Source organism: Dipodomys ordii, unplaced genomic scaffold (assembly GCF_000151885.1).
Source record: "Dipodomys ordii isolate 6190 unplaced genomic scaffold, Dord_2.0 Scaffold25, whole genome shotgun sequence".
Taxonomy (NCBI): domain Eukaryota; kingdom Metazoa; phylum Chordata; class Mammalia; order Rodentia; family Heteromyidae; genus Dipodomys; species Dipodomys ordii.
Window position 1 is genome coordinate 18689600 of NW_012267241.1, and position 24207 is coordinate 18713806.

The 24207-nt window shown below is 42.9% G+C and overlaps 1 protein-coding gene across 1 annotated transcript in view; it reads right to left on the minus strand.

Annotated features, from left to right (window-relative positions):
• Positions 1–2349: 2349 nt before the first annotated feature.
• Lama3 (laminin, alpha 3) overlaps positions 2350–24207 on the minus strand; it is a 202840-nt gene continuing 180982 nt past the window's right edge. Inside the window, exons 67-77 of the mRNA XM_013014815.1 lie at positions 23339–23478; positions 22529–22660; positions 20694–20847; positions 14743–14912; positions 12604–12787; positions 10344–10484; positions 7157–7316; positions 6925–7055; positions 5062–5155; positions 3504–3623; positions 2350–2749 (exon numbers count right to left, since the gene is read on the minus strand). Coding sequence (XP_012870269.1) covers positions 2604–2749; positions 3504–3623; positions 5062–5155; positions 6925–7055; positions 7157–7316; positions 10344–10484; positions 12604–12787; positions 14743–14912; positions 20694–20847; positions 22529–22660; positions 23339–23478 — 1572 coding nt within the window. The 3' untranslated portion in view covers positions 2350–2603. The remainder of the gene's footprint in view (positions 2750–3503; positions 3624–5061; positions 5156–6924; positions 7056–7156; positions 7317–10343; positions 10485–12603; positions 12788–14742; positions 14913–20693; positions 20848–22528; positions 22661–23338; positions 23479–24207) is intronic.

Sequence of the window (24207 nt, forward strand, 5' to 3'; positions counted from 1 at the left end):
ATAGACCTATATTAATCAGCTTCTGGTTACCAGTTTGCCAGAACTGACAGGAAGCAGAAAGAGATTGGAGTCCCCCAATCCCTTTCGAGGGTACACCTCCAACCTAAGGACTTCCTACTCAGCCCCTCCTTATAACAATTTGTAGCATTTTCTGGTATCCCCACTAAGCTTTCAAATGATAGACTTTGGAGAACACTAACTAAAACAATTAGACAACATCAATTCCACCACAGAAAACTATGATGTTCATATGGCATTGTGCAGTTTACAAATAAATTGCATGGTGATTCAGTTGAGTAAGTATAAACATTCTTTTTAGGGAACCCACAATGGTAATTGGAGAATAGGCTTGCTGTTTCCTCTATTGTAATTCACTCAGGATTCTGCTGTTTTCAGGTGGCTGATCTTCATGTTGTTACAGAATGGAAGTGAAAGCCCTGGAATTAATCAGTGAAGAAGTAACTTTCCCTCTCTGATGAATCTAGGAAGTGCTAACAAATAATCAGCAGTAAATAAGTACCGTGTAGTTATAGTTAAGAGCAGGAACCTGGAAGAGAATGGGTGGGATTGGTGAAGACCTGTCAAACTTAAGAAACATCTTCTTATAGAGCCAGTTCCCACGTCAAAGTCACTACAGGGATTTGCATTTTAGAATCAGTGTTTTTTGAAGGCCTGTGACTTTGATTCAGGTATTTCAATCTCTGACCTAACACAGCCTCTACTATGGGTTGGATATAAAATGTGTCCCAAAAGTTTATATGTTGAATGGAGAAGTGATTGGATCATAAGGGTGTTAACTTCATCAATGGATTTAATCCATGGATGAGTTCCTAGCTCAACAGGCTATTAGGAGGTGAGGCCTAGTTGGAGAAGTAGATCTTTGGAGAACATGCCTTTGAGGGGTGTATGGTATCACTGGACCCTTCCTCTGTCTCTCTGCTTCCCAACCATGAGGATGTGAGCAGCTTTGCTTCTTCCTGCCATGATGCTCTGCCTTGCCACAGGCCAAGAGATGGGCCAAGTGACCATGGACTGAAACTATGAGCCAAATATATCTTTCCTCTTTTAAGTTGTGCTTCTGAAATAACTTATCTTAATGACAAATAACCAACACGGACACAAAGGAAACGCACTCAGTTTCTATGAGGGACCTCATGGGAAATGGACCTGACTGCCTCCCCAGAACACTCTAGTTTTGTAGAGATATGATTATTAGAAAACTTACACATACACTGAAGGAAAAAGGTCTTAAAAGAACAAGAATGTGACCCTACTTTAGAAGAGGAAAGCAGATGGCTATTTAGGTTACCATATAGGATTCCTATACTAAATTTGCAGAATTATTTGCATAACAAATACAATGTAGAAAATTACAGAAATGCTGCACCGTCATCTTTGTTAGAGAAGGAGGTGGTGGGTGCTAATATTGATCTAGTCTACTGTTCATTATTTTACAGGTAAAATAGTGATCTCTCCTTCCTCATGGCTTCTGTTGGCCTGCCATACAAAGCTCTAGTTACAATATACATGTCAACCTCTGTTTCTTTGTGCTCTCACAAATCAATAATCAGGCCAAGTGCTAGTGGTTCACACCTATAATCCTAGTGGAAACTGAGATCTGAGGATCTTGTTTCAAAGCCAGCTGAAGTAGATAAATCCAGACTCTTATCTCTAATTAACCAGCAAAAAGCCAATAGTGGAGTTGTGGCAGTAGAGTTATCAGCCTTGAGTGAAAAAGCTAAACAAGAGTTGGAGGCCCCGAGTTCAAGCCCTAGTACTAGCACAGACATACACACACATATACACACACTCACCTATACACATACACACCACAAATCAATAATCATAATGTGAACTTGTTGGTAGTGGATAGGGAAAAGCAAGGCTTAGGAAGCCAATGGGCTTCATTAATTAACTGGTTTGATTGTTAGTTACTATTTTATGAATATTACGTTTCTCCAATTGAATCATATACTCTATAATCATTTTTTAGACTTCACTATGGTTCACCCGGTGAACACACATAGTACCTCCCATTAAGTATTTAATAATTACTTGTAGAACTGTGTGGTGGATCACACACTGAACTGGTGCTGAGGCATTAGTATAATTAACAATGGCCATCAAGCCTGGGATTTATGTTCATAAAACATCATTAATTTGAAGAATAGGTTGCATTTCTTTAACCCCATAAATTACAGCCCTTTAACACATTTAAAAGGTTCCTTCTTTTAAAGTGCACTTAAAAGAATTGATTTAACAAGTGGAAAGAATGTTCCTTACTTAAAAGAATTGATTTAACAAGTGGAAAAAATGTTCCTTAAAAGACATTTAATTTTTAGTGGAAATAATATTACCAAAGACATTGTGTTTGAATAACATGTTTGAATAACAGTTTGTTCATCTTCTCAAGACATGGGATTTTTTTTTCATAAAATGATATGTAGCACTGAAAGCCCAAACGATGGCTGTATGTGGTTGGAACCGGAAAGGAGATTTGTGCCGATGGTGTCCAGAGGCAAAGATGACCTTGAGTTGGAGAGAGGCACAGAATGTGGGTGGTACTCTTGAAGGTGAATTTCCCTGTGTGTTATAGTCCTAGTTTAGTGATCAGGGCAACCATTCAGATGGACAGACCCCTGCACCTCTGTGGCTTTCGTGACAAAGACAGGGATGTGGTTGACTTGGATATTCTTCAGACAGCCAAAAAATGATCTCCACACAGGGATCATCAATGTCTTCAAGTCTGCTGGAAGAGAAGAGGGGGAGGCACTCAGCTCATACGGCCAAATGAATGCATGCCAAGTTTTAATTTTATTAGAAAGAGCCAAAAGGACCCTCCTTCTCAGCCCACCAGTCATTTCCTCCCTTCGACCAGGCATCTGATGCCCCACAACTATGATAAATGAACAGCAGGGCTGCTCTCGATTCTGCAAAGAAACGTCTGCTGCCCAAATCAATAGATAATAACTCTGAACTCTGCAGCTTCTTATGGGTCATGAAAGGCCTATAAAATTAACAACCAGACTATTTGGCAGGACATAAAATAGGGGAGAATGAAAAGATTCTTGCTAGGCAAAATTCCAGTCCTGAACTTGACTGTCTCAATCTACCTGATTTTCCCATTCTGGGCTCACAATAACTCAGGGATCAGACTAAATGCCTTGGGAAATAGAGACCAGACTTTCAACCCCTTTCCTGATTCTTGGCCAATATTGGGTTTTTGGATTAATACAACCTCTTGCATTAATCCAGAAGGTTATAGGCTTCTAGGAGGTTATAGGCTTCTCAGTTACAGGCTTGGGACAGGAGGAACACCATACTGTGGCCTGGATTGCCACCAAGTTTCTCTGAGTGTTGCCTCAAAGGCCTCACCATCTCCAATGTCCAGCCAGAGGCCACCCTGTCAATCCCTATGTACTGAGTATCATAGTTATGGATTATGAGGAGAAGGTTGATGGTGGACACGGGATAATGGGTATAGAAGTCAGGACCAGAGTTACCTGGGACACCTCCAATGTACAGTGGCCCATGGGTGCTGTTAGGTGTGAAGGTGAACTGCCCAGCTGTATAGCTGTTATCTGAGTCCAGTTCCAAGTGCAGGATATGGTGTTTAATTGTGACTGGAATAAAAGAAGCAGGTTAGATCTATCACCAGAGGAGAGCTCTTTCCTTCCCACTGTTTCGCCATTTACTCTCTCTAGGAACATTGCCACTGGTCCAATGGAGCTGCATGCACAGGCATTCCATGAGCCTTGGTATAAATTCCACTAACTTCTTAACACCACACAGTGTTAGGTGCTTCTGCATACATTGCTGAATTGAATCCCTAAAATGTATCTGTGTGGAAGACAGCATTGTTCACCTTTCCCAGGTAAGAGATGGTGTTCTCTGAGGACCTGATCAGATGGTGTGGTTCTCAGGAGCTAAGGTTCAAGCTCTGATGCCAAAAGTCATGCCTCCTTCACACCATTTTGGCTACTGTCCCAGAAGATGCAAAACTGATGCCAAAGATAGCACACACAAATCTGACCTTTGATATACAAAGTTCCTTTTGGGTTGAGTTATAACAAAACTCAACGTGGTTTACTTTCAAAGTAGTGCTGGAAACCTCACTTTCTACAAAAGGTATTTTAGCTAATATAGGTTCAGCTATGTCTAAACTAATATCCATGAGTTCTTACTAGTGTAACAGATTCTGAGAGGCAATCCTTGCTCTTCACCATTGCTTTGACTCCCTTGTTTCATTAGCATTAGCATCATGTTGACAAAAATAACCCATAATATTTCACACATAGGGTCCTACTCATTTTATTTTCACGGCCCTAGGAGCTATGTACTATATTTAATCTCTATTTACAGATGCAGAAACAGGACATCAAGAGCCTTTATCCCAAGTGCCTAAGGAGAAGGACAGAACTGAGATTTGACCTCTGTTGTTTCATAGTTTCATAAGGTACTATGTTGTAGTACTTCTTAGTTTGCTGGACCCAAGAAACTCCCCCCCAAACCCCGAAACTCAGCATGCTATGGACAACTGAAGGCAGCAGCCATGAATTAATCTCAATGCAGTTGGGATTGAGAATGGATGAGTAAACCTGCAGGTGCACTTGGTAATAACTGGAAGAAAGGAAGTGGCTTAGGTCTGTCGCTAGAAGAGAGCCCTGGGCCAGGCATGATGGATGGATGGATGGACTGAGGCTGTCCTTTGAGATAATCAAATCCGGATGGGAGGACACTTTTTCCTGTGTGTGTGTTCAGGTCCTGAGGCTCGAACTCAGGGCATGGGTGCTGTCTTTGGGCTCCTTTTGCTCAAGGCTGGCACTCTAACACTTGAGCCACAGCTCCACTTTTGGCTTTTTGGTGGTTAATTGGAGATGAGAGTCTCATAGACTTTCCTGCCTGGGCTGTCTTTGAACTGAGATTCTCAGATCTCAGCCTCATGAGTAGTTAGAATTACAGGTGTGAGCCACCAGTGCCCGGCTTAAGATGAGTTTTTTGTTCTCAGCTGGGAGGAGACTATTTTATCATATGAACAAAAGGCTGAAAGGGGTATCATACCTGCCACTGAGTGCCACTGTCCGTCACACAGAGACTGCTTTGGTGCAACTGATGTCAAGGCCCCACCTGCCCCAATGTTTGCAGAGGCTGTGACCTGGAATACAATGCAATGAATATGAAACAGTAACTCTGGTTGGAAGGATGTATAAAATGCTGACAGAGGCCCACACTCTGCTGCAAAGGTGAGTCAATTATAGCAATCCCATGACTGCGCTGCATACAGAGGGTTCTCTCCCAAGACATTTAACTAACTACACATTGTGTCTGTGATGGGCAGGGAAGGGAAGGGGCCAGGGTTATTAGGCAGTGGGCATAATTGGGAGCAGAATCCAACCTTCCCACTTTCTAGCCTCTAGGAGCTCCTCCAGGTTTTTCCATGGGTTGAATCAAGGTGAATGCAATGAGAAGACGAAAATAAGTCCATTTATAAATAATTTATACTTGATTTGGAGCAAGCTATTCATAGGCAACTTCTGAGCCAAACAATGTCAATGCCATTATAAAGCTCATCGTCTTTGTCCATGTGCAGTCACTGGAGACCCTCCCTAAAAATCTGCCAATATCCCCTGGCAAGCAGGAAGTTGCTAGAAGCTCTTCCAGATGATTGGAGACCTACACAGACACAATGGCTACAAGTACAGTAAAAAGCATTCTGCAGCCAGTCACCCATGGCTCATGACTATAATCCTAGCTACTTGGGAAGCTGAGATCTGAGGATCACAGTTTGAAGCCAGCCTGAGCAGGAAAGTCTGTGAGACTCTTATCTCCAACTAACTAGCAAGAAGCCAGAAGTGGAGGTGTGGTTGAAGAGGTAGAGCATCAATTAAGGGACAATGCTTAGGCCCTAAGTTTAAGCACACGCGCACGCACGCATACACACACAGACACACAAACACACAATCTAGAGGTGGGCATGGGTTAGTGAGGCAGCATTTGTGTAGCATGAGAGAGGCTCTGGGTTTCATCGCTAGCACTGAAAAAAATATTCTAGGAGCTTGGGCTATTTTATTTACTTCTGGGACTTGTTACCCCCACATTTAATAAACTGCGGAAGGATAGAGATGAAAGCAAATGGCTTAGCATCGATCCTTGACTTGAGGCCTTAGTTCCCTGAGGCTTTGTGAAAGAACTTGGAAACTTCTTTGAAAAAGAAAAAGACATAACTCAGTGGTTAGAAATACCAATGGGTCTGTGAGTGATAGAAAGGATGGGGCTGCAAAAAGTATAGGTAGAAAGGAACCTTTGAGGAGACAAAGCAAAGCCAGAGCAGGACCACTGGCTGGCTTGACTGAACGGACTGCAGTATTGAATTGTGTAGAGAGAATCTGGGACTGGTGACAATGGATTCCATTGTGTGGGGAAATGGACATATTGTAGGGTCACGGGCCCTGGGGCCCTGGCTGTGGGGCCATGGTCACAATATGTCTTCGTGCAGACAACTGGTGAGAAAACATATCCCAGTAATCCTGGCCACTCCCCTTCTAAATAAAAGTAGGCATGCAACAAGGGTGATTGGACAGGAGGGAAGATGAACATTTATGGGGCACTGGCAGTTTCTCTAGTCTTGGCATGAGAATAGGAGGATTATCTCCACATTTCATAGCTACTGAGACTAAGTCATAATTTACATAACTTCGCCAGGCTGGAATTTGGCCCAACTTGTTTTAAGATTTCTTGACTTACGGATGAAGAACAGAAAGCATGATGATAAAACTACTTTCTCAAGGAAGATATTGTTAGTCCTAAAGCCAACTCATTGAACCATAAACCTGGATTCCACTTTCTACCACAATTTATCCAGTATGACCCAGAAGTAGAATCTGGTTCCCTCTCCCCGCCCCAGGTCATCAGGCCACCACACACCTTTCCTGCCTCCATATATACACTCAGATGCGGTCCCAGCTGGCTTCCGAGGTGTATTAGGATTCCAGTGAGACTTCTTGGGCGAATGCTGAAAGCAAGCTTAAATTCTGGCCCCAACAACACAGGGTTAGCTTATTAAAAAAGAAAGAAATCAGTTAATCATCAGAATTAAAAGACAGCCCTTAGAGTTCTTCAGACCGAAAAGATGAACTCTATATAAACTGCTCCTTACCCAAGACAATGTGGCCTCCTCCTTGGGAGAAGTAGATGCCTTTCTCCAAAGAGCCATCCATGCAGGGAAACACCCCAAAGCTTGAAGAAGGGGAATCCAAGGGTTTGAAATCCAACTGGAAGTTCTTCAGGCATCCCACAAAACTGCGTTGGGGGAGACTCTGCAACCAGACAGAAGAGAAAGAATTCTTGATGTACAGTTTCAAGAAATGCCCAGGCAGCCAAGGTAAAGGGTATGACAGCTTTCCAGTCAGCAAGAATACACATTTTCTTTCTTTAGCGAGTCAACTAGGCCTGACAGTTCCACGTGGCTCTTTGTCCATAGCATAGAGTCAAGACAACTCATATGCCAGAGGCTTGGCGTAGCTGGGTGAAGTTTGAAGGTGTCACCACCAGAGGGAATGGTGCATGTAGGAGGGCTGGGGTGGGAGAGGTTGCTAGCTTGTGCCAGAAGAAAACCAAAAGGGTTGCCCTGACCCTGGCCTCCACACAGAGCTGCAATGGGGAACTTCTGTTTCAGTCCACAGAGCTCAGAGTCTCTTTGCAGGTACAAGCCCCTTCAAGGACTTCCTGAGCCCCTGTGATAGTTTAATGCAGACAGCTGATCAAAAAATAAGGCCAACATAGTACCCCAATACTGAAGTGTGAAACAGCCCCTTATATTGTTAGGCTCTGTGTATTTACTACCAACCAATCTCTAATGCTATGTAATTTAAAAACAAAACAAAACACTGTGGGCATCACCAGGGACCTGCCTGAAACTGGCCAATCACAGGGGTTCCTCACCTGGGCCCAGGGATGACTTCTGGGGATTTGTAGTAATAATGTCTTATATACCAGATGCTTTCTGAATGTACATTTTTATGGGGGAGGAAAAAAAAGGACCACAACACATTCCTAAAATTCTCAAAATGTTCCTAAAATTCTCAAAGAATTCTTTGGTCACAGAGAGGAAAAGTTGACTAACAGAGCCTACACTATGCAAGGGAGCTAATAATTGGTTCATACCCCCAGGCTGCAGAAAGGCTAGCAAAGAACCTTGGTTATAACAGATATTGTAAATGAGTATTACTTTTCACCATAGAGGCGAGGAGGCTGAATGTGATTAAAGTGGTCCAATGAATACTGAAATCGTGCCCTTGAGCAGCCACCCTGACCTGTGATTTCTTTGACGGAGGAAAGAGGTACAGAAGTTGAAGAAAAGGAAATATTAATGGTCTTCTTTAACACTTAAAAAGTTAAATGTGTATATTGAATATAATCTAACTTATCTATTACTTGTGACTTACATATATAAGTTACTATAAATAATAAACTGCTTGCTGAGGCTTTGACTCAAACCCTTGGGAAAAAACTTAAGTGGGCCTATGGGATCGTCCAACCCAAGTTGGTAAAGAAGATTTGATTCAAATCATGTTAATTTCCAGTCTAGGCCCACTCCTGACTTACTGCAAACATACATCATACCAGAATGCGCCATCAGCTTTTGCAGAAAGGGGGAAAGCTACATCTGGGTACAGGACAGTTACCAGGCCTGAACTATTGGTAGGACCACTGTCTTAGCTCTGTGGAAGACAAGGGACATGTGAGAGGAGAGAGGCAGGTGTGTGAAGTGAGAGAGAGAGGGGGAGGGCAGGCCCAGAGCTGGCCTTAGGCTATAGTCCAGCAGAGTCTTTAAACTTGACAAGTCCAGTGAAATGCACTTCTCCTTGGAGACAGAGGAGTCTTTATTCTCCCCTAGCCCAGTATTCCCAAATTTGGTTCTTGAGATAATTTTGTCATTTCTGAACACTAGCTAGCACTGAAATGTATGTTCAGCTAAGTAAGTTCTTCAGTTTTCCTTTCGGTGCTGGGCATCCAACTTGGGGCCTTAAGCATGTCAAGAATGTATTTGCCACTAAGCTCCCCTCCCTCCTGCCCCATTCCCTTTCTATCCTTCTGGTTAGAAAAACAGAGCAAACTGTAGCTTTGTGCTAGTATGTCTTAAATACCCCTGGATCACTTGGCAAGCTCTTTTTCTTTCTCCATGTAAATGGATTGAGGCCTCACTGTCCCTCTAGACTTTAATCACATTTCATTTCCATGTAAGTATGTTTATAGTGACCCACTATTGTGGCAAATGATATTGGATTTCTGCCTATGAAAAAGAGAGACAAATCCTTTAAAGACAACATTTACATTCAACAGTGTATCGACAGTAGACTGAAGCAAATACTTTCACCACCTTTCTGCAAAACTGATAAAAAAAATCACTAAAGCTTAAAATGCATTATCATAATATCAAATCTCATTAGACCTGCAAGCCTCAGCCTGTATTCACATCCTTGGAAGAGGAGCTAGGAGACTCCTGTTTTCAGCCACGAAGAAGCTCCAGGGCCACTTCTTTGGACCCCATCTCTCAACCTGTCCTTTGCAAAGAAAGGCTCCGGACTTTCTTTTGGGGCTTGTGAACATTAGATTTTTTAAAAATCATTTAAAGTATGTTGAGTTCCTTTCAGCACTGGTATTTGAACTCAGGGACTTGCACTTGCAAGGTAAGTCCTCTGCCACTTGAGTCACACTTCAAGTCCTTTTGTGCTTTGGGTTATGTTTTATAAAGTCTCACTTTCTGCCTGGAGTGGCCTGGCATGGTGATCTTCCTCCCTGCATCTGCCCAGTATCTGGGATCTTGAATTTATGCCACCATGTCCAGTCCAGCTTGTTTGTTGAGATAAGGTCTCATTAACGTTTTACCTGGGCCAGCTTCAAACTGGGATTCTCCTGATCATTTTGAGATTCTTAGCTATCTCGTGTAATTTTAATGCTTCTATTATAAGGTGAATTACTTGTTTAATTTTTTTGGTGGTCCCAGCGTTTGAACTTAGGAGTTTGTGCTTGCTAGGTGAGCATTCTACTGCTGAGCCATACCTCTAGCTATTTTTTGTACTGGTTATTTTTTTAGGTAGGGTCTTATTTCCTGTCCAAGTAGGCACCTGGATCATGATCTATCTATTTATGCTTTTCACGAAGCTAGGATGACAGGTGTGTATCAGTGTCCAGCTATTGGTCTAGAAGCAGTCTTACGTACTATTCTTCCCCAGGCTGGCCTTGAACCATATCTTTATGATCTCAGCCTCCCATGCAGCTAGGATTATAGGTGTGAACCGCTGGCACCAACCATGAGGTGAATTATTCTTATCCACACTTACCTTTGGCTTCCCTGATAGAGGTGATCCCAAGTAAACCTGGGCTATGGTGTTGACTGTAGAATTCCCAGGCAAGCTGCCCTGCTGGGCTGTCAGCCCATCCACAGCCAGGTGTCCCTTCCCTCCATCTTGCCCGAACACCACCTTCAGAAAAAAGATAATAAATGAATCAGTTTTACCTCTGATAATTGGTACAGCATCTTATCAGTCATCGCAGGAAATTAAAACCAAAACAAAAGCTTTCTTCTCCTTCAGACAGTTTAAACAGGGGAGAGGAGGACTCTTGTTCCTAACTGTCAGGCAGAACAAGGCCCAGAGAACCATTTGGCCTCTGATAAGACTGACTGCCCAATACCATCTGCCTGTATTGATTCTCTCATAAGGCCAGTCAATGAGTTATAAATACCTAATGGCCTTTGGCAGACAAAAGGTTCTCTCCACCTCTGCTTTAAAAAATGAGAGAAGATTTTCTCTAGTTTGTTGTCATTCATCATTAATCTGTGAGACTATGTTAGATATTGGGCAAAATGAGATTAAAAAGGGAACTAAATGAAGTAAATAAGCAGATGTTTGGAAATTAAAACAAAGGATAAATAGCCAAAGAGATTAAGAGATGAAATCAAAGAGATGAAGAGATGAACAGCATATAAAACCCTCCAAACAATCCCTCCCACATAGAGCTGGGATCACAGACATGCACTCCCATACCTAGTATGTTTTGGAAATGAAGGTCACACTAATTCTTTTTTTTTTTTTTAAAGGTGTGAGCTACTGTGCCTGGCACATATCTCAGATGCCTACCTCCCACCACCTCCACCACAGCCACCTTTAGACAAAGGCCATAAAATTCACATCATTTCCCCACTTCTACTCTTGTATTGTGTGTCTGTGCCAGTACTGGAGTTTGAACTCAGGGCTTAGACATGATCCCTGAGCTTCTTTGCTTGAGGTTAGTACTCTACCATTTGAGCCACAGCTCCCTTCCAATAACTTCCCAAGATGGTCATCCCAGCAAGAGGCCTTTTCTGATTACTTTGTCTAAAATAAGGTGTTGCTCTGCCATTTCCTAGCCTTGTTCCAGTGTTTTCTCCAACACCTGTATCCAACACTGATGAGGATTTTGTGTTTATATGCTTTAGGAGACTGGTTTGTGATTGTTGAATGACTAAATGAATGCAACTTGTAAAGTCATTCTATTTCCTGGGCCTTCTAGTATATGGAAAGAATCTGAGGTGCCTTTGGGGAAGGGCTGGGGTGCTAGGGAGGTGAACCTTTACCCTGGTGCTAAGGGGGAAGGCATTGGGGTCCAGAGAAGGATCTTCAGGCCTGAAAACTTGCCCTGTAGGAAAAAAGGTCCAGGAAGTAGAGAGGAGAGAAAGCGAGGAAGGAGGTGACTCAGAGAAGTGTGGAGGGGGGTTGGTCACAGCTGCAGTGGGTAGAGCCCACGTGGACCAAGAAGCTGGTGCTCAGGACATCCAATCACACAAGCTCTCCCAGCCCACGTGCTTGCATCTGCCAGACTGTTGGGGTTACTGCTTTCAGCTTTCACATGGTGAATTCCATACCAAGAGAATCTGCAGGTTAGGTATCCCTCATCTGAAACACTGGCCTGAGATTTGGGTGGGTATTATTGTTGTGGTTGGAACTGAAATATTCACAATATGATATGTTGGGGAATGGAACCCAAATCTAAACAGGAAATTCATTTACGTTTATGTGTACCTTATACTTGCAGTCTGAAAGATTTTTCTTTCTTTTTTTTTCCTTCTCAGTACTGGTGTTTGAACTTAGGATTTCATTCTTGCTAGGCAGGTGCTCTGCCACTTGAACCACACTCCCTTGCCTTTCCCTTTGTTTTCTTTAAGATCTTAACTGGGACTCAAATTCAGTACCTGACACTTTTGTTCATTGACTAGTACTCTGACAGCTAAGCCACACCTCCCACCCCTTTTGTCTTTCTTTCTTTTTTAGTTTGTTCTTAGATAGGGTCTTATATTTTTTTCTGGGTTAGCCTTGTGCCTTTATCTTGCTACCTCTCCCACTTTCTAAGCATCTGGGATTCATGACCCACCATACCTGACCCTAAAAGTAATTTGGTACCATAGTTGTAGTGTTTATGTTTTGCCTGCTACTGATTACAAGAGGTGAGGTGTGGAATTTTCCACTTAGGGTGCCATGTCAGTTTTCAAAAAGTGGGAGGCTGCGGCATTTCAGAATTTGTTCTGGCAGTGCTTGAGGAGCCATTGATAGCCCCAGCCCTCACCGTGTGCCATTTCCCATTGTTGTATTTTGCTCTGCTCTTGAGCCTCAGTTTCTTTCCTTCTGCCCCCAAAGCAAAGACAAGGTGTCCTTTAGAGAGATAAAGAGCCATGAAGGAGTTCTTGGTGCCCGAGTGAAACAGCAGCCCTCTGGAAGACGTTGTCAGCACGTCCACAGCAAACTTTGACCTGCCGGGGGAGAGAGAGAGAAACAGTAATGAAGGGGAACAGAAGCCTGCAGTGTTTCTCTGCAGCTCTGCGCGGGGAGAGTAGGAGGGGAGCATGTCTTGACTTGTCAGCCTGTGCCTCTGTGGACTTCCAGAAGCCATCAGATTCCAGCTAGTCTCAGTTCTGTTATACAGTTTACTGCACAGGGGACAATGCAGAACTTCTACTGCAAATTTAGCTAGCTCTGGTAAGTCCTAGCCTATGGCAGGAAGGAGCATATCTGGATCTTAATTGAAAACAAATTTTTTTTAAAGGGCAGTCATGGTCTCAGTCTCATTTTGGGCAAAAAAAAAAGCAGTAGATACTATCTGAAAAGACAAAGTAAAGTGAAAAAAGGGTTGGGGTATAGCTCAAGTGGCAAGGTGCTTTTACCTAGTAAGCATAAGACCTTGAACTCAAACCCTAGAAGCACCAAAGATTTTATGCTTAAACAGTGGTAAAATTCATATCACCCCCAATTTTCCATCTTAACCATTTGAAGTGTATAGTTAAGTAGTGTTAGGCTTTTAAGCCAATGTTTTAGACCAATCTCCAGAATGCTTTCCATCTTACATCCTCCATTCTTTCTATATTCAACAACACCTTTCAATTCCCACCCCCACCCCCACCCCCCAGCATCTGGCCACCTCCATTCCACTTTGTCTCTAGGAATCACTGTTCTAGGCACCTCTGCCTAGTAGAAGCACACAGCATTTGTCTTTTTGTGACTGGCACATTTCCCTTAGTAGTGTCAACTGTTTAAAGCCAATAAATATGCATTGCATTTTGTGTATATTCCTGGAAAGAAAGTAGGAAAGGGAGTGGGGACAGCTTGAATAACAAGGAAGTGACTGAAGCACCTGTCAGATCTTTAACACAAAGGCACACAAGTCTACGTTCACCTTCTCCTGTTCCCCCCCCCCCACCTCTCCCCTGTTCCCATCTTCCCCTTCATCTAGGACAGAACAGGAGCTTAACAACAGTGTGAGTCAGAGACTGGAAGTTCATATGAGTTCGATTGCATGATGGCTAAGTCAGCTTTACTTTGAATAAAAACTCACATCTATCCCTTTGTGTACCCAACAAATATTTACTGAGTGTGTGGCAAAGATCTGGGCCAGACACTGGAAAATTCCATAGGCATTCATGTCTTTATATGTATGGAATATGGGAGCTCTGGGAAGCGCCTAAGGGTGCATCATGAATAGTAGAGATATGGGTAAAGCCAGACATCAGCATTCACACGCTGGGGTTATTGACATCTTCTTCATGCCTTCTCTTGGCAACCCTCTTGCCATATTGGAATCCCCACTGCAAAGGAACTGAGCTGGCCGGTGGTGTGGGGCCAGTACATGTCTCAGTAGGGGCCGAGAGCCAGGAGCTAAAGCCAGATATTTTTGACCCAGGGAAAATTCCACCTCTGCAGAAAAGTATTGAAGGAATGGTTGATGCCTTTCTCTTCAAATCACCTGAAAATGACAAACCTTGCTTTTCTACTTTCCACGGATGCAATTAATATTTCTTCTCATTCTCTCTTTTCCCAAAAGGAATGCAACTTGTTAGCATAAACAAAATGCCGTCACTAAAAATGTTCTTTCTGGCACTGAGGCCATTTAAAAGACCAATATTCCTTCCACTAATGAATCCAAGAGAGGAAAGGTGATCTGTTACAGAAATAAACAGCAACTCTGGGGGAAAACAACAGTAAAACCCTCCAAAAGCCCAACAAGTCTTAATTTTTTAGCACACTGTCTATTCTCAATCAGTTCTGAGCTGACTGGAGTATTCCAGCTATCGGAGAGCACCTGGTAGGCATCCACGCCCCATCCCCCCATCCTAAAGCAGTGCTGACTTCACCAATGACAGGTACCAGGGCTCCTGCCAGCTAGATTTCCCTGGGACAGAACTGCATCAGGGACAGGATAATCTAAAAGTACCTGGCATTCCATAATTCCTGGGGAAGCTTGAATAGCACATGGCTGGTGGGACTGTCTCCAAACTGGAGGGCTCCCGGACTGGCCTGGGCCGTGGGAGGGGGTGAGCACATCTTCACATCTTGCCTCACTTCCATACTCCTGGGCAAGGTCATTGGTGCATCCTGTATCAGCTGCATAGAAAGGAGCAAAAATTAGAACAGTCAGTTCTTAGGGGAAGCGTGAAGGAAGCTGGCCAAGTACCATGCTCATTTTCACTCTTGATTGGAAGGGATACATTCTGTGGAGAAATAGAAGTCCAACACAATAGTTCCTTGGATGGGGGCAATTTCAACTATGGGCCCATCTATGAGCTAGCTGGTCAGTGACTAGCATGGGGTGTTGGGAGATGGGGGACAAAAAGAGAGCCAAAGCTCATTCTCAGCTCTCTGTCCCTCTCACAAGACAGACCTGCCCAGCCCCCATCAGTAGTGGCCAGTGTAGCTTTGACTTGGGGACCACTTACTTCCAGGAAGGTATAACTAGAAGGGAGAAAGGGGTCATTCCTTACGGGAGACAAAGTCTTATGGGGCCTAAGTACCCCCTTTCTGCTTATTCTCTCTTTGAGGAGGATGTATGTTAGCCTGTATTACTCAAGTCTTTTTGGAAGTTGATAGCACCCTATCCTAGAGCAACAGAGAAACCACAGTGTCTCCTGAGCTGCCAGCACATGGCCAGCAGCATGAGGCAGCTGTGGCCAGCTGCTGGTACATGGAGCCACAAATCCACCATCTCTTCTTGTTGCCTATTTGCTTGGGCCTCTGCAGCAGGGTCTGTGAAAGGAAGACAGGGAGCTTGCATCCTGTTTTTAGTGTTTCCGCATCAACTCATGAATTCAAACAAACCTATTTTGTGCTGGAGGATGCTTTCAGCTCTTTTTTATGCGGCATTAGTTGAACTCAGGCCCTTGCTAAGCAGGTACTCTACCACGTGAGCCACTCTACCTTACTGGCTATCATTTTGGTTCTGTTTTCTTGTTTGTTTTTGATAGGTAACAGCCCGGACTGTGATCCTCATATTTATGTTACCCTGAATTGCTGGGATGACAGGGGTGCTGTTGCTTCCAGACACTGTGTTCTCTTGTTGCTAGGATGACAGGCATGAACCACTACATCCTGTCATTGGTTGACATAGTCTCAAATACTTTTTTTTCAGGACCAGGCTAGCTTTGAACCATTTCTCGCTTCCTAGTAGCTTTACTTAAACCTGCCTTGCTTTGGAATTCTGAATAGGATCTATGTATTAATGCAGGTGAAAAAAACCCCAACAACAAAATATACAAATAAATATCAAACATGTCTAGAAAAACTGTAGGGAGAAACTGAATTTCCTCTTTTCTTCACTATAGAGCCCAGATTTTGAAGCAACACTCATTGATGGTGAAGATCTATTGGCCAAAGTGAAAAGGAAGGTTTTCCCTTGTGAAGGATTGGTTCCATAAGGGGCCTATGATCTCTTCCTGGCCAATGAACCTATGGAAGGAGCTGGAGACAGAGCTTCTGAGAGTAGTTGCTATCCTAAAGGGAGAAAAACCTGGGAGAATTAGTGTCTCTTGTGTTGGTCATCATCCAGTGAAGACAAAGATGGTTCCAGAACCAGGCAGGAGGGAGCCAAGAAAACCGTGGGAGGCAGAGCACCGTCCAGATGTGCCAAGTCTCAAGTCCCTCCCACTCTGTGCTGTGCTACTCCTTATGTGACATCTTTATCACTGTTGTTTATGTCATTTTGCAAGGGCTTTTCTGGAACCAAGAGCTACAACATTCCTTCCAGATTAGGCTTGCTCTGAATGTGCACTTAGCATCTGTATGTAAAGTATCCTCTGCTTGCCAGCAATTAAGTGGACATGTTCAATCACTCCCATCAGAAAAACATGTGAACTGCTTAAATTCAGAGCCAACCTTGGCTCTACTAAGAATAGAACCCAGCCTGTAGCCTACCTAGGACTCACTCCACCAGCTTCACTTGAACAGTTTTTCCTCCCCCCTACCCCCAGTCCTGGGGCTTGAACTCTGGGCCTGGGCGCTGTCCCTGAGCTCCTTTTGCTCAAGGCTAGCACTCTACCACTTGAGCCATAGCTCCACATCTGGCTTTTTCTGCAATTAAAACCCTCCTTATCACTGTGAGTAATAGATCTTCACCACTAATAAGTGTTGCTTCAAAATCTGGGCTCTATAGGTTTGATATTTATTTGTATATTTATTTGTTGGGTTTTTTTTCTGCAATAATACAAAATCCTGTTCAGAATTCCAAAGCAAGTCAGGTTTCAGTAAAGCTACTTACGCGGGAGAAATCTGCCTGAGCTGCCTTGAACCTCGACCATCAGATCTCAGCTTCCTATATAGCCAGGATTTATAGGCATGAGCCACTGGTGCCCGGCTCTTCATTCTCTTAATGGTGTTATCATTTCTCACAGAATCTAGGCTCCAAATCTTGGTCATCCTGAGCACTTACTTTCCTTTACATTATTTTCATGCTCTATGGTTCCTTGCTGGGATGTATTTGTTTTCATTCTCCTTTCCATTTCTAGTGTCTCAACCCCCACTCTCTTGGCTAACCTATTGCAGTAGTAACATGCCAGTTTGACTCTATATTTTTCCTATACCAAACAACCCCATAGGTTGCTGCCAGTTTAATAAGTTTTAATCTTTTAAGCAGCTTACAGCATTCCTTTCAATGACTTTCACTGACTGCAGAAAGACACTCAAGATATGTAAGCTACTTGCCTTCTATGTAAGACTTGCCTTATCTCACATCAGTGTATGCTTGAATTGCCTCTCTTTGGTTTCCTTACTTTACCAAACTTCCCACTGTTCATCAAGTCTTCCCAGACTAAGAGGCTTGAAAGCACATCGAAGCCTCAGGTTTGAATTCTGGCATTTCTGTCTACTGACTGAGTGCTCTTGGAAATGTTTTAAAAATCCCATCTGAAACTCAATTTCCAGACCTGCAGAGTTAGCATTTTATTCTGTTCTCTAAGACACAAAAGCCTTGGGAAGGTCCAAGAGCATGCATGCCAAGGGGCTGTACCTGAGCCCACCCACAGCCTGCCTCCCAGCTTTGGGCCTTCCTCATAGAGTATCAATGTCCAGCCATCTGCAAGGAGAGCGATCGCCTTCAGAAAAAAAAAATCTCTGATTGCCATGGCAGGAAGAGTCCCGCTGTACCAACCTGTAGCATGTCACATCCTTTCATTTAGCTTCTTGTGTGTGTGTGTGTGTGCACGCACACACAGATATTTAATCCTTCCAATGACATCATAAGAGATTACCATTACTTTCTTTCCCTCAGAGCATATAGACCCACAGAGAGATTAAATAATCTTTCCAGTGTGCAAATATACTTAGTGATGATGACTGCTGTGAACCCGGGAAGCTGGACTTCTGAGTCTGATACTTGATCACAGTTGCATTCTCTCAGCTACTGTGGATGCAGGACTAAATTCTTCTGTCTAGTCTGGAGCTTACCCATAGAGGGAAAATTCAAACATGTCTTCACTGGTATCTCCCTCAGCAAGATCCCTGGCCCCACTCTCTCTGCCAAGGCTCCCCCCCCCACCAATAGTCTCGCACCAGTTCCCTCCACTTGGCTGCTACCACAGGTACCTGTCACTCAATATGCCACACACTCCCTTCCCTCTTTTTCTCTCCAAATACTTGTCATCCCGTCTCCATGGAGTTTTCAACAGCTCCCTCACCCCACAACCCAGAGTGGATGCCTCAGGATTCTCTTGCTGGTCTCTCAAATCTAATTACTGTCTGGGTTGAACATATTCTATCTTCTAAATGGCTTTAGACCTCATTAATTTCTCCCTCAATTGCCACTGTCACCATGTTGACTGTGTCTCAGTAACTATCAGTCTTACTGTGAAGAAAATGAATGGTTACCTTCATTTCTAAAGGGAACTTAATTCTATAGATGCTCTTCTCACACAAGTAAAAGCCCTAAGGATTCAGAACTGTAGTTTTCTTAATAGTACAAAACATTTCTCTCCTTCCTTCTTCCTTTTTTTCTCTTTTCTCTTCCTTCTTTCCTGTCCCTTCCTTCCTCCCTCCCTCCTTCCCTTTCTTCCCTCTTTCTCATACCTCCTCCCCCACCCCCAGCCCCTTGTGCAGGTACCAAAGCTAGAGCTCAGGGCCTTGTGCTCTTGCTCAGCTTGCTTGCTCATCAGGCACTCTACCACTTAAGCCACACCTCCAGTCCAACAAAACATTACTGTCTAGCCCTGCTCCCTTAAACCATTGCACAGCAGGGAAATAGTGGCAAGGTGAGCAGCATGTTGCTGATGTAAAAAGTGTGTTAGGCAGGAGTAGCTTGCTTTCAAGGGGCTAGGGCTCCTGGGTTGGAATTCTACCTCTACCTTCCACCTGCATGAACTTGGGAAAATCTCTCCCCTATCTGGATTGTAGCATCTTTTTCTCTAAGGTGTGGCCAGTGATGGTATTCAGCACACAAGGTTAAGGATTAAGAAAATCCATTTGGTGGGCTTAGTACAGGGTTGGTCAGTGCTATCAATTACTCTTATTGATAGGAAAGTCACACTGTTAACTTTAGGAAGAGCTAGAAATTCCTTAAGTGCTAACGTCTTCAGTCCATGCCCGCGCTTTCTCTCCTCCACACTAGGGATGCCATTTCTTTTTAGTCTAAGTGTGTATGGCACCTTAGAATCATCTGGAAAGCTTTGGAAACTATTGCACCCAAGCCTACTCCAGGAAATTGTTGGCCTGATCAGGTCAGAAGCCCCTCATGCATTTCAAAGTTCCATGGGTATTTCTAATGAGAAGTCAAGGTTATGCCACACTGGTTTTGGCGCACGCGTGTGTGTGTGTGTGTGTGTGTGTGTGTGTATGTGTGTGTAGCTCTTACCACATCAGGGCAGAAGGGACAACTGTGAGCAGATGGGGAAAAGACCCCTGTATTTTAGAGAAAAAATCACCGGACCTGCTATAGACATGGTGTAATATCAGCTACAGAAATCCAGAAATCTGAGTTAAGATTTTGTTAGCAGTTGTGCAGATAGATTTAGGGGCGATGATTTTATGTTTGGAGAAGGAGCGGTTCTATCCCTTTACATGGATACTTTCATATATGAAAATGAAATGATGTAGTTTGTTGAGATCAGTTTAGGAAGAGAGGAGGAAGAAGGGGGTGATGGTGAGGGAGAGTAGTGGAGGGTAAGACTAATCAAGGTACATTGTATGTATGTATGCATGCATGCATGTATGTATGTATGCAATATGGGCGCATCAAAATGAAACCCCATTGCAACAACTAATTGAAACTAAAAAAAAAAAAAGAAGAAAAAAGTGTTTAATCACTATTAACATTTAGATAGTTTCAGAAAAAAGCCCTCTAGAAAACCACAAGGAACATATCTAAACAGCCAAGATCACCCAGCCCCTCTGCTGGATGAGCTAAAACGGTGCTCATTAAAATCTCATTATAACACTAAATTTTCCTATCCATTAGTTTTGAACATGTGCTATATGAAGCACCATCTTCAACTGCGCATGCCCAGAGAAGTACCGCCCCCTAGAGGTGATGTGGAGTATTTCTTTATTCTCTTGGTAGAGTTCTGGGAATTTTTTCCAGTGCTTTCCTTCCTTGCTGCAAATAACAGACCTTGCTTTACTCTTTTATCTCCCAGTTTTAGTCACTCAGAATGAGTCACTCTTAGCATCATTATGGTTCTACTTGTTCTGCGACAGCAAAAACTGCCAAATTTTTATCAAGACACAAAATAAAAAGGTTGAAAAGAAACTGATTTTGTCATTCTGGTATGATTCAATTGTTGAAAGGCACCAGTGTCTCCTCCTGAAGCCACCGACCTGACCACCATGGGTCATGTGATCTCCCTCTTCCTTCCTTACCACCTCCCACCAGGCAGCAGGGATAAGGAAAACTCAGGTAAGGCTTACCTGGTTGATGTTGAAAGTCTTAGCTTTGTTGTACCTTGCAGAATCTCTAAATAACATCAGGAAAGGTGGCTTGTTTAAACTGCAGCCTCCCAGGGATGCTTCTCTCTTGGTAGATTTACTGGCGAAGTCGAGGACTTCAGGACTCTGTAATAACCTAGAACGAGGGCAGAAATAAAAGCTGCCTTCAATGATGATCCATGGAGCAGCTGGACCTGTTGTTGGTCCATGGAAGGAGCTCATCCTCAAAATCACATTTTCACCATCATGGTTCCTACCTGCATGTCACCACTAAGCTGCAGAAGGGCTGAGAGACTTCTGTTAACCTGTAATGTTGTAGGGCTATCGCAAGGCCTGAGTTCTAGTTCTTTACAGTGAGTGTCATATAAAAACATGACAATCAAATACGCATAGTGGAGGAAGGTGGATACTGGGTGAGACATACTGATACAGACTGCCAGGAAACCTCAGAGGTGATGTATGGGAGGATTCACTTGACTGTGTTTGAGTAGGAAAGTCTCACTGGAAAATCTCATGGTGGCCATTTGAGCTTCAAGATGGCAGACAGATGCCCCTAACCACCTCTCTATCTTCTCCATCCCTCCCACTTCATAATCTGATGAACAAAGTTGCTGCCTAAATCAGGTGCCGCATGAGTGGTCTTAACCTTTTCTTGGCCATGGGGAAGGGTGGGAGAGATGATCGCACCATCGAGACAGGCAGCCTGAGGTTCACAGCCAGAACCAGGATCCCTCTCTACCCCAGAAAGGCCATGAGCTCTGATCTTAAACAAATCATTTTGAATCAGAGGAAAACATTTAAAAGTTTCTGTGCATGTAAACACTAAGCTCTACTCTCTCGACTGGAAGCCATATTCATACTGGGTGATTTGGTGTCCTAGCATTGTGCTGGCCCATGCAATCTTTTGCTCTTGAAACTGAAAATAGCTAATCAATTGTGCAATCACGGTTAAAATAAAACTTTAGCTAGGTACAAGTGGCTTTTGCCTTAACCCTAGCTACTCATAAGGCTGAGATATGAGGATAGTGATTCAAAGCCAACCCAGGCAGGAAAGCCAATGAGACTCATCTCCAATTAACCACCAAAAAGCTTGAAGTAGAGCTGTGGTTCAAGAGGCAGAGTTCCAGCCTTGAGGTAAAAAGCTAAGAGATTAAATCCAGGACCTAACTCCAAGCCCTACTACTGGCACAAAAAAAAAAAAAGTAAAAGGAAACCGGCACACACAAAAAAAAAGTAAAAGGAAGGAAACTTCGGAGTGAATAATTTTAAGGCTATAATTTGAAATGCACAGTCATACAAAAAACAAATCGTTTAAATAGGGATACAGGTGGAGCCATTGCAACAATGAGATGTGCAAGTCGTAATGTTGAAAAATGAACTTTACAACTTTAGCTGGGCAGGGCGGGGGGGGGGAAGGGGAGAGATGGGAATGGATGCGAAGGGTAAACAAAGGAGGAGGCAACAATGTTTGATAAGAAATGTACTCATTACCTTGCCCATGTAATTGTAACCTCTCTGTACAGTATTTTCACAATAATTTTTTTAAAAACCCTCTAATTTCAAACTTCAAAGTTTTAATAAAATTTCAACATGAATATTAAGGCCATAATCTGAAAGCTAATGTGAGTGTGTGTGTGTGTGTGTGTGTGTGTGTATGTGTGTGTGTGTGTGTGTGTGTGTCCAAAGCAGACTGTTTGGAAATTTGTAGAGTGAGAGCCTACATGGCATGTTGACAAAGTGGACTCTGCTAACAGGATCAATGAGGCGCCCTTCACATGGGTGCCTATAAGAATGTTGCCCACAGAGAGATCACCCACCTATGGACAAAAACATTGCTGATACAGCCCTCAAAATAACTCCCACCCAGGCGGAGAGACTGTGGGGCATTCGGAAATTTTGGTAGCCCTTTGTTCCTTCTCAGAAGCTGGTCATCAATGAGAAGCCGGAGGCTGAAACAGAAAGAGAGCAAGACAAAATGAGAGGTGTTTGGAAATTCTCTCAACATGGGGTCACTCTGTTGTCTTTGACCCAGACTCACTATCTGTTGCCTAAAGGATGAAGCTAAACTTATTCTTAAAATGCATTTAAGTTGTCTTCACATATTGTTATCATATAATTTTTAATTAAATGGTGCATACATACAGAATATGCAGTTATCAGAAATAGTTGGCTTTTTGAATTTTTACAACATGAACGTCAACATAATTAACACCCAAAGAAACAGAATTAGCCCACCATTCTAGGAGCCCCATTCTGAATTCCTTTTCAGTCTCTGGCTTCCCTCTCTCTTTAAGAGAAATCTGATTTCTGGTAGAATAATGTGTCCTGTTTTTGAACCGTGTATAAATGACATCATAATCATCATCATATTTGTGAGGTTTACCAATAGGTTCATTACATACATTTCGAGAACTTTCTTATCGCCGTATAGTAATCTACTTTGAATGTATCACAATTTACTTACCCCCTTATCATTCAATAAGGAAATTGATATAGAGGAAAGGGCAAGCTTACTAGGAAAACAGTATTAGCATCACGAACAAATATTTTACAAAAAGACACCAGAAAATTCTACTCAACTGAAGAAGGCAGAACTTGCAGGGCTCTTAGTATGGCCTTCCACTCACCCTGAGTTGTCGCTTATTACAGATACATAATGCAGCACGCCATCTATGTACGTCTGTGGAGACTTGAAAATCGGGTTACTGTCTTCCCGGGTGCTCAATTCGATGTGACCATCTTCCAGAGTGACCTGCAAACTGCTTGTCTGAAATCATAGAATATAGAATATACCCACTGACAATGAATATTGACTTTATGATCAAAACCATGCATAAAACCAGGATTTTATTTTACTGAGCCAAATGTTTTGACTCAGCTATTTTGAGCTAAAGAATATTTTTGACTTCATATTTACTAATATTAAGATCATATGCAAATTACCTCAATACGAATGAATTTGTCAAAGTTTTTTCTTGGGTGAACATTCATTAGGCCAAGTTAACTTCCCAATCAAATATGTGATACAGTTCCATCATTTCCAATTTTTTCTATTTTTACTTTAATTTGGCTTGAAGTTACTTCCACGAGAATCAACTATTTCTTGAATAAATTTTACAGCACAAAGCTGATGCACCAACTTTCTTTTTCACATAAAATGACCATCATTTCATCTCTAGTTTTATGAATTTTTTATTCTCTGGTCATTATTTCTAGGAGGCTCAAATTTTCCATGTGAAACTGCACAGATCTAAAGGTTGGCAAGGTGATTTGACTGTCAGTCAGTGATTTTCAAATGTGCAATTCAGCATTTGTTATTCTAGGTTTATTCAGTTTTTCTCCCTAGAATAATTTCTGCAGTTTCAGCAAAATGTGGTTCTTTGAGGAGCTCTTGGTCTGACACAAGACCAGTGTTGGTTTTATTTTATGGTGCCTTTCCCCTTAATTAGCAGTACTCATTGTGAATTCAATCAAAGCCTGCTACTGTGTATTTATT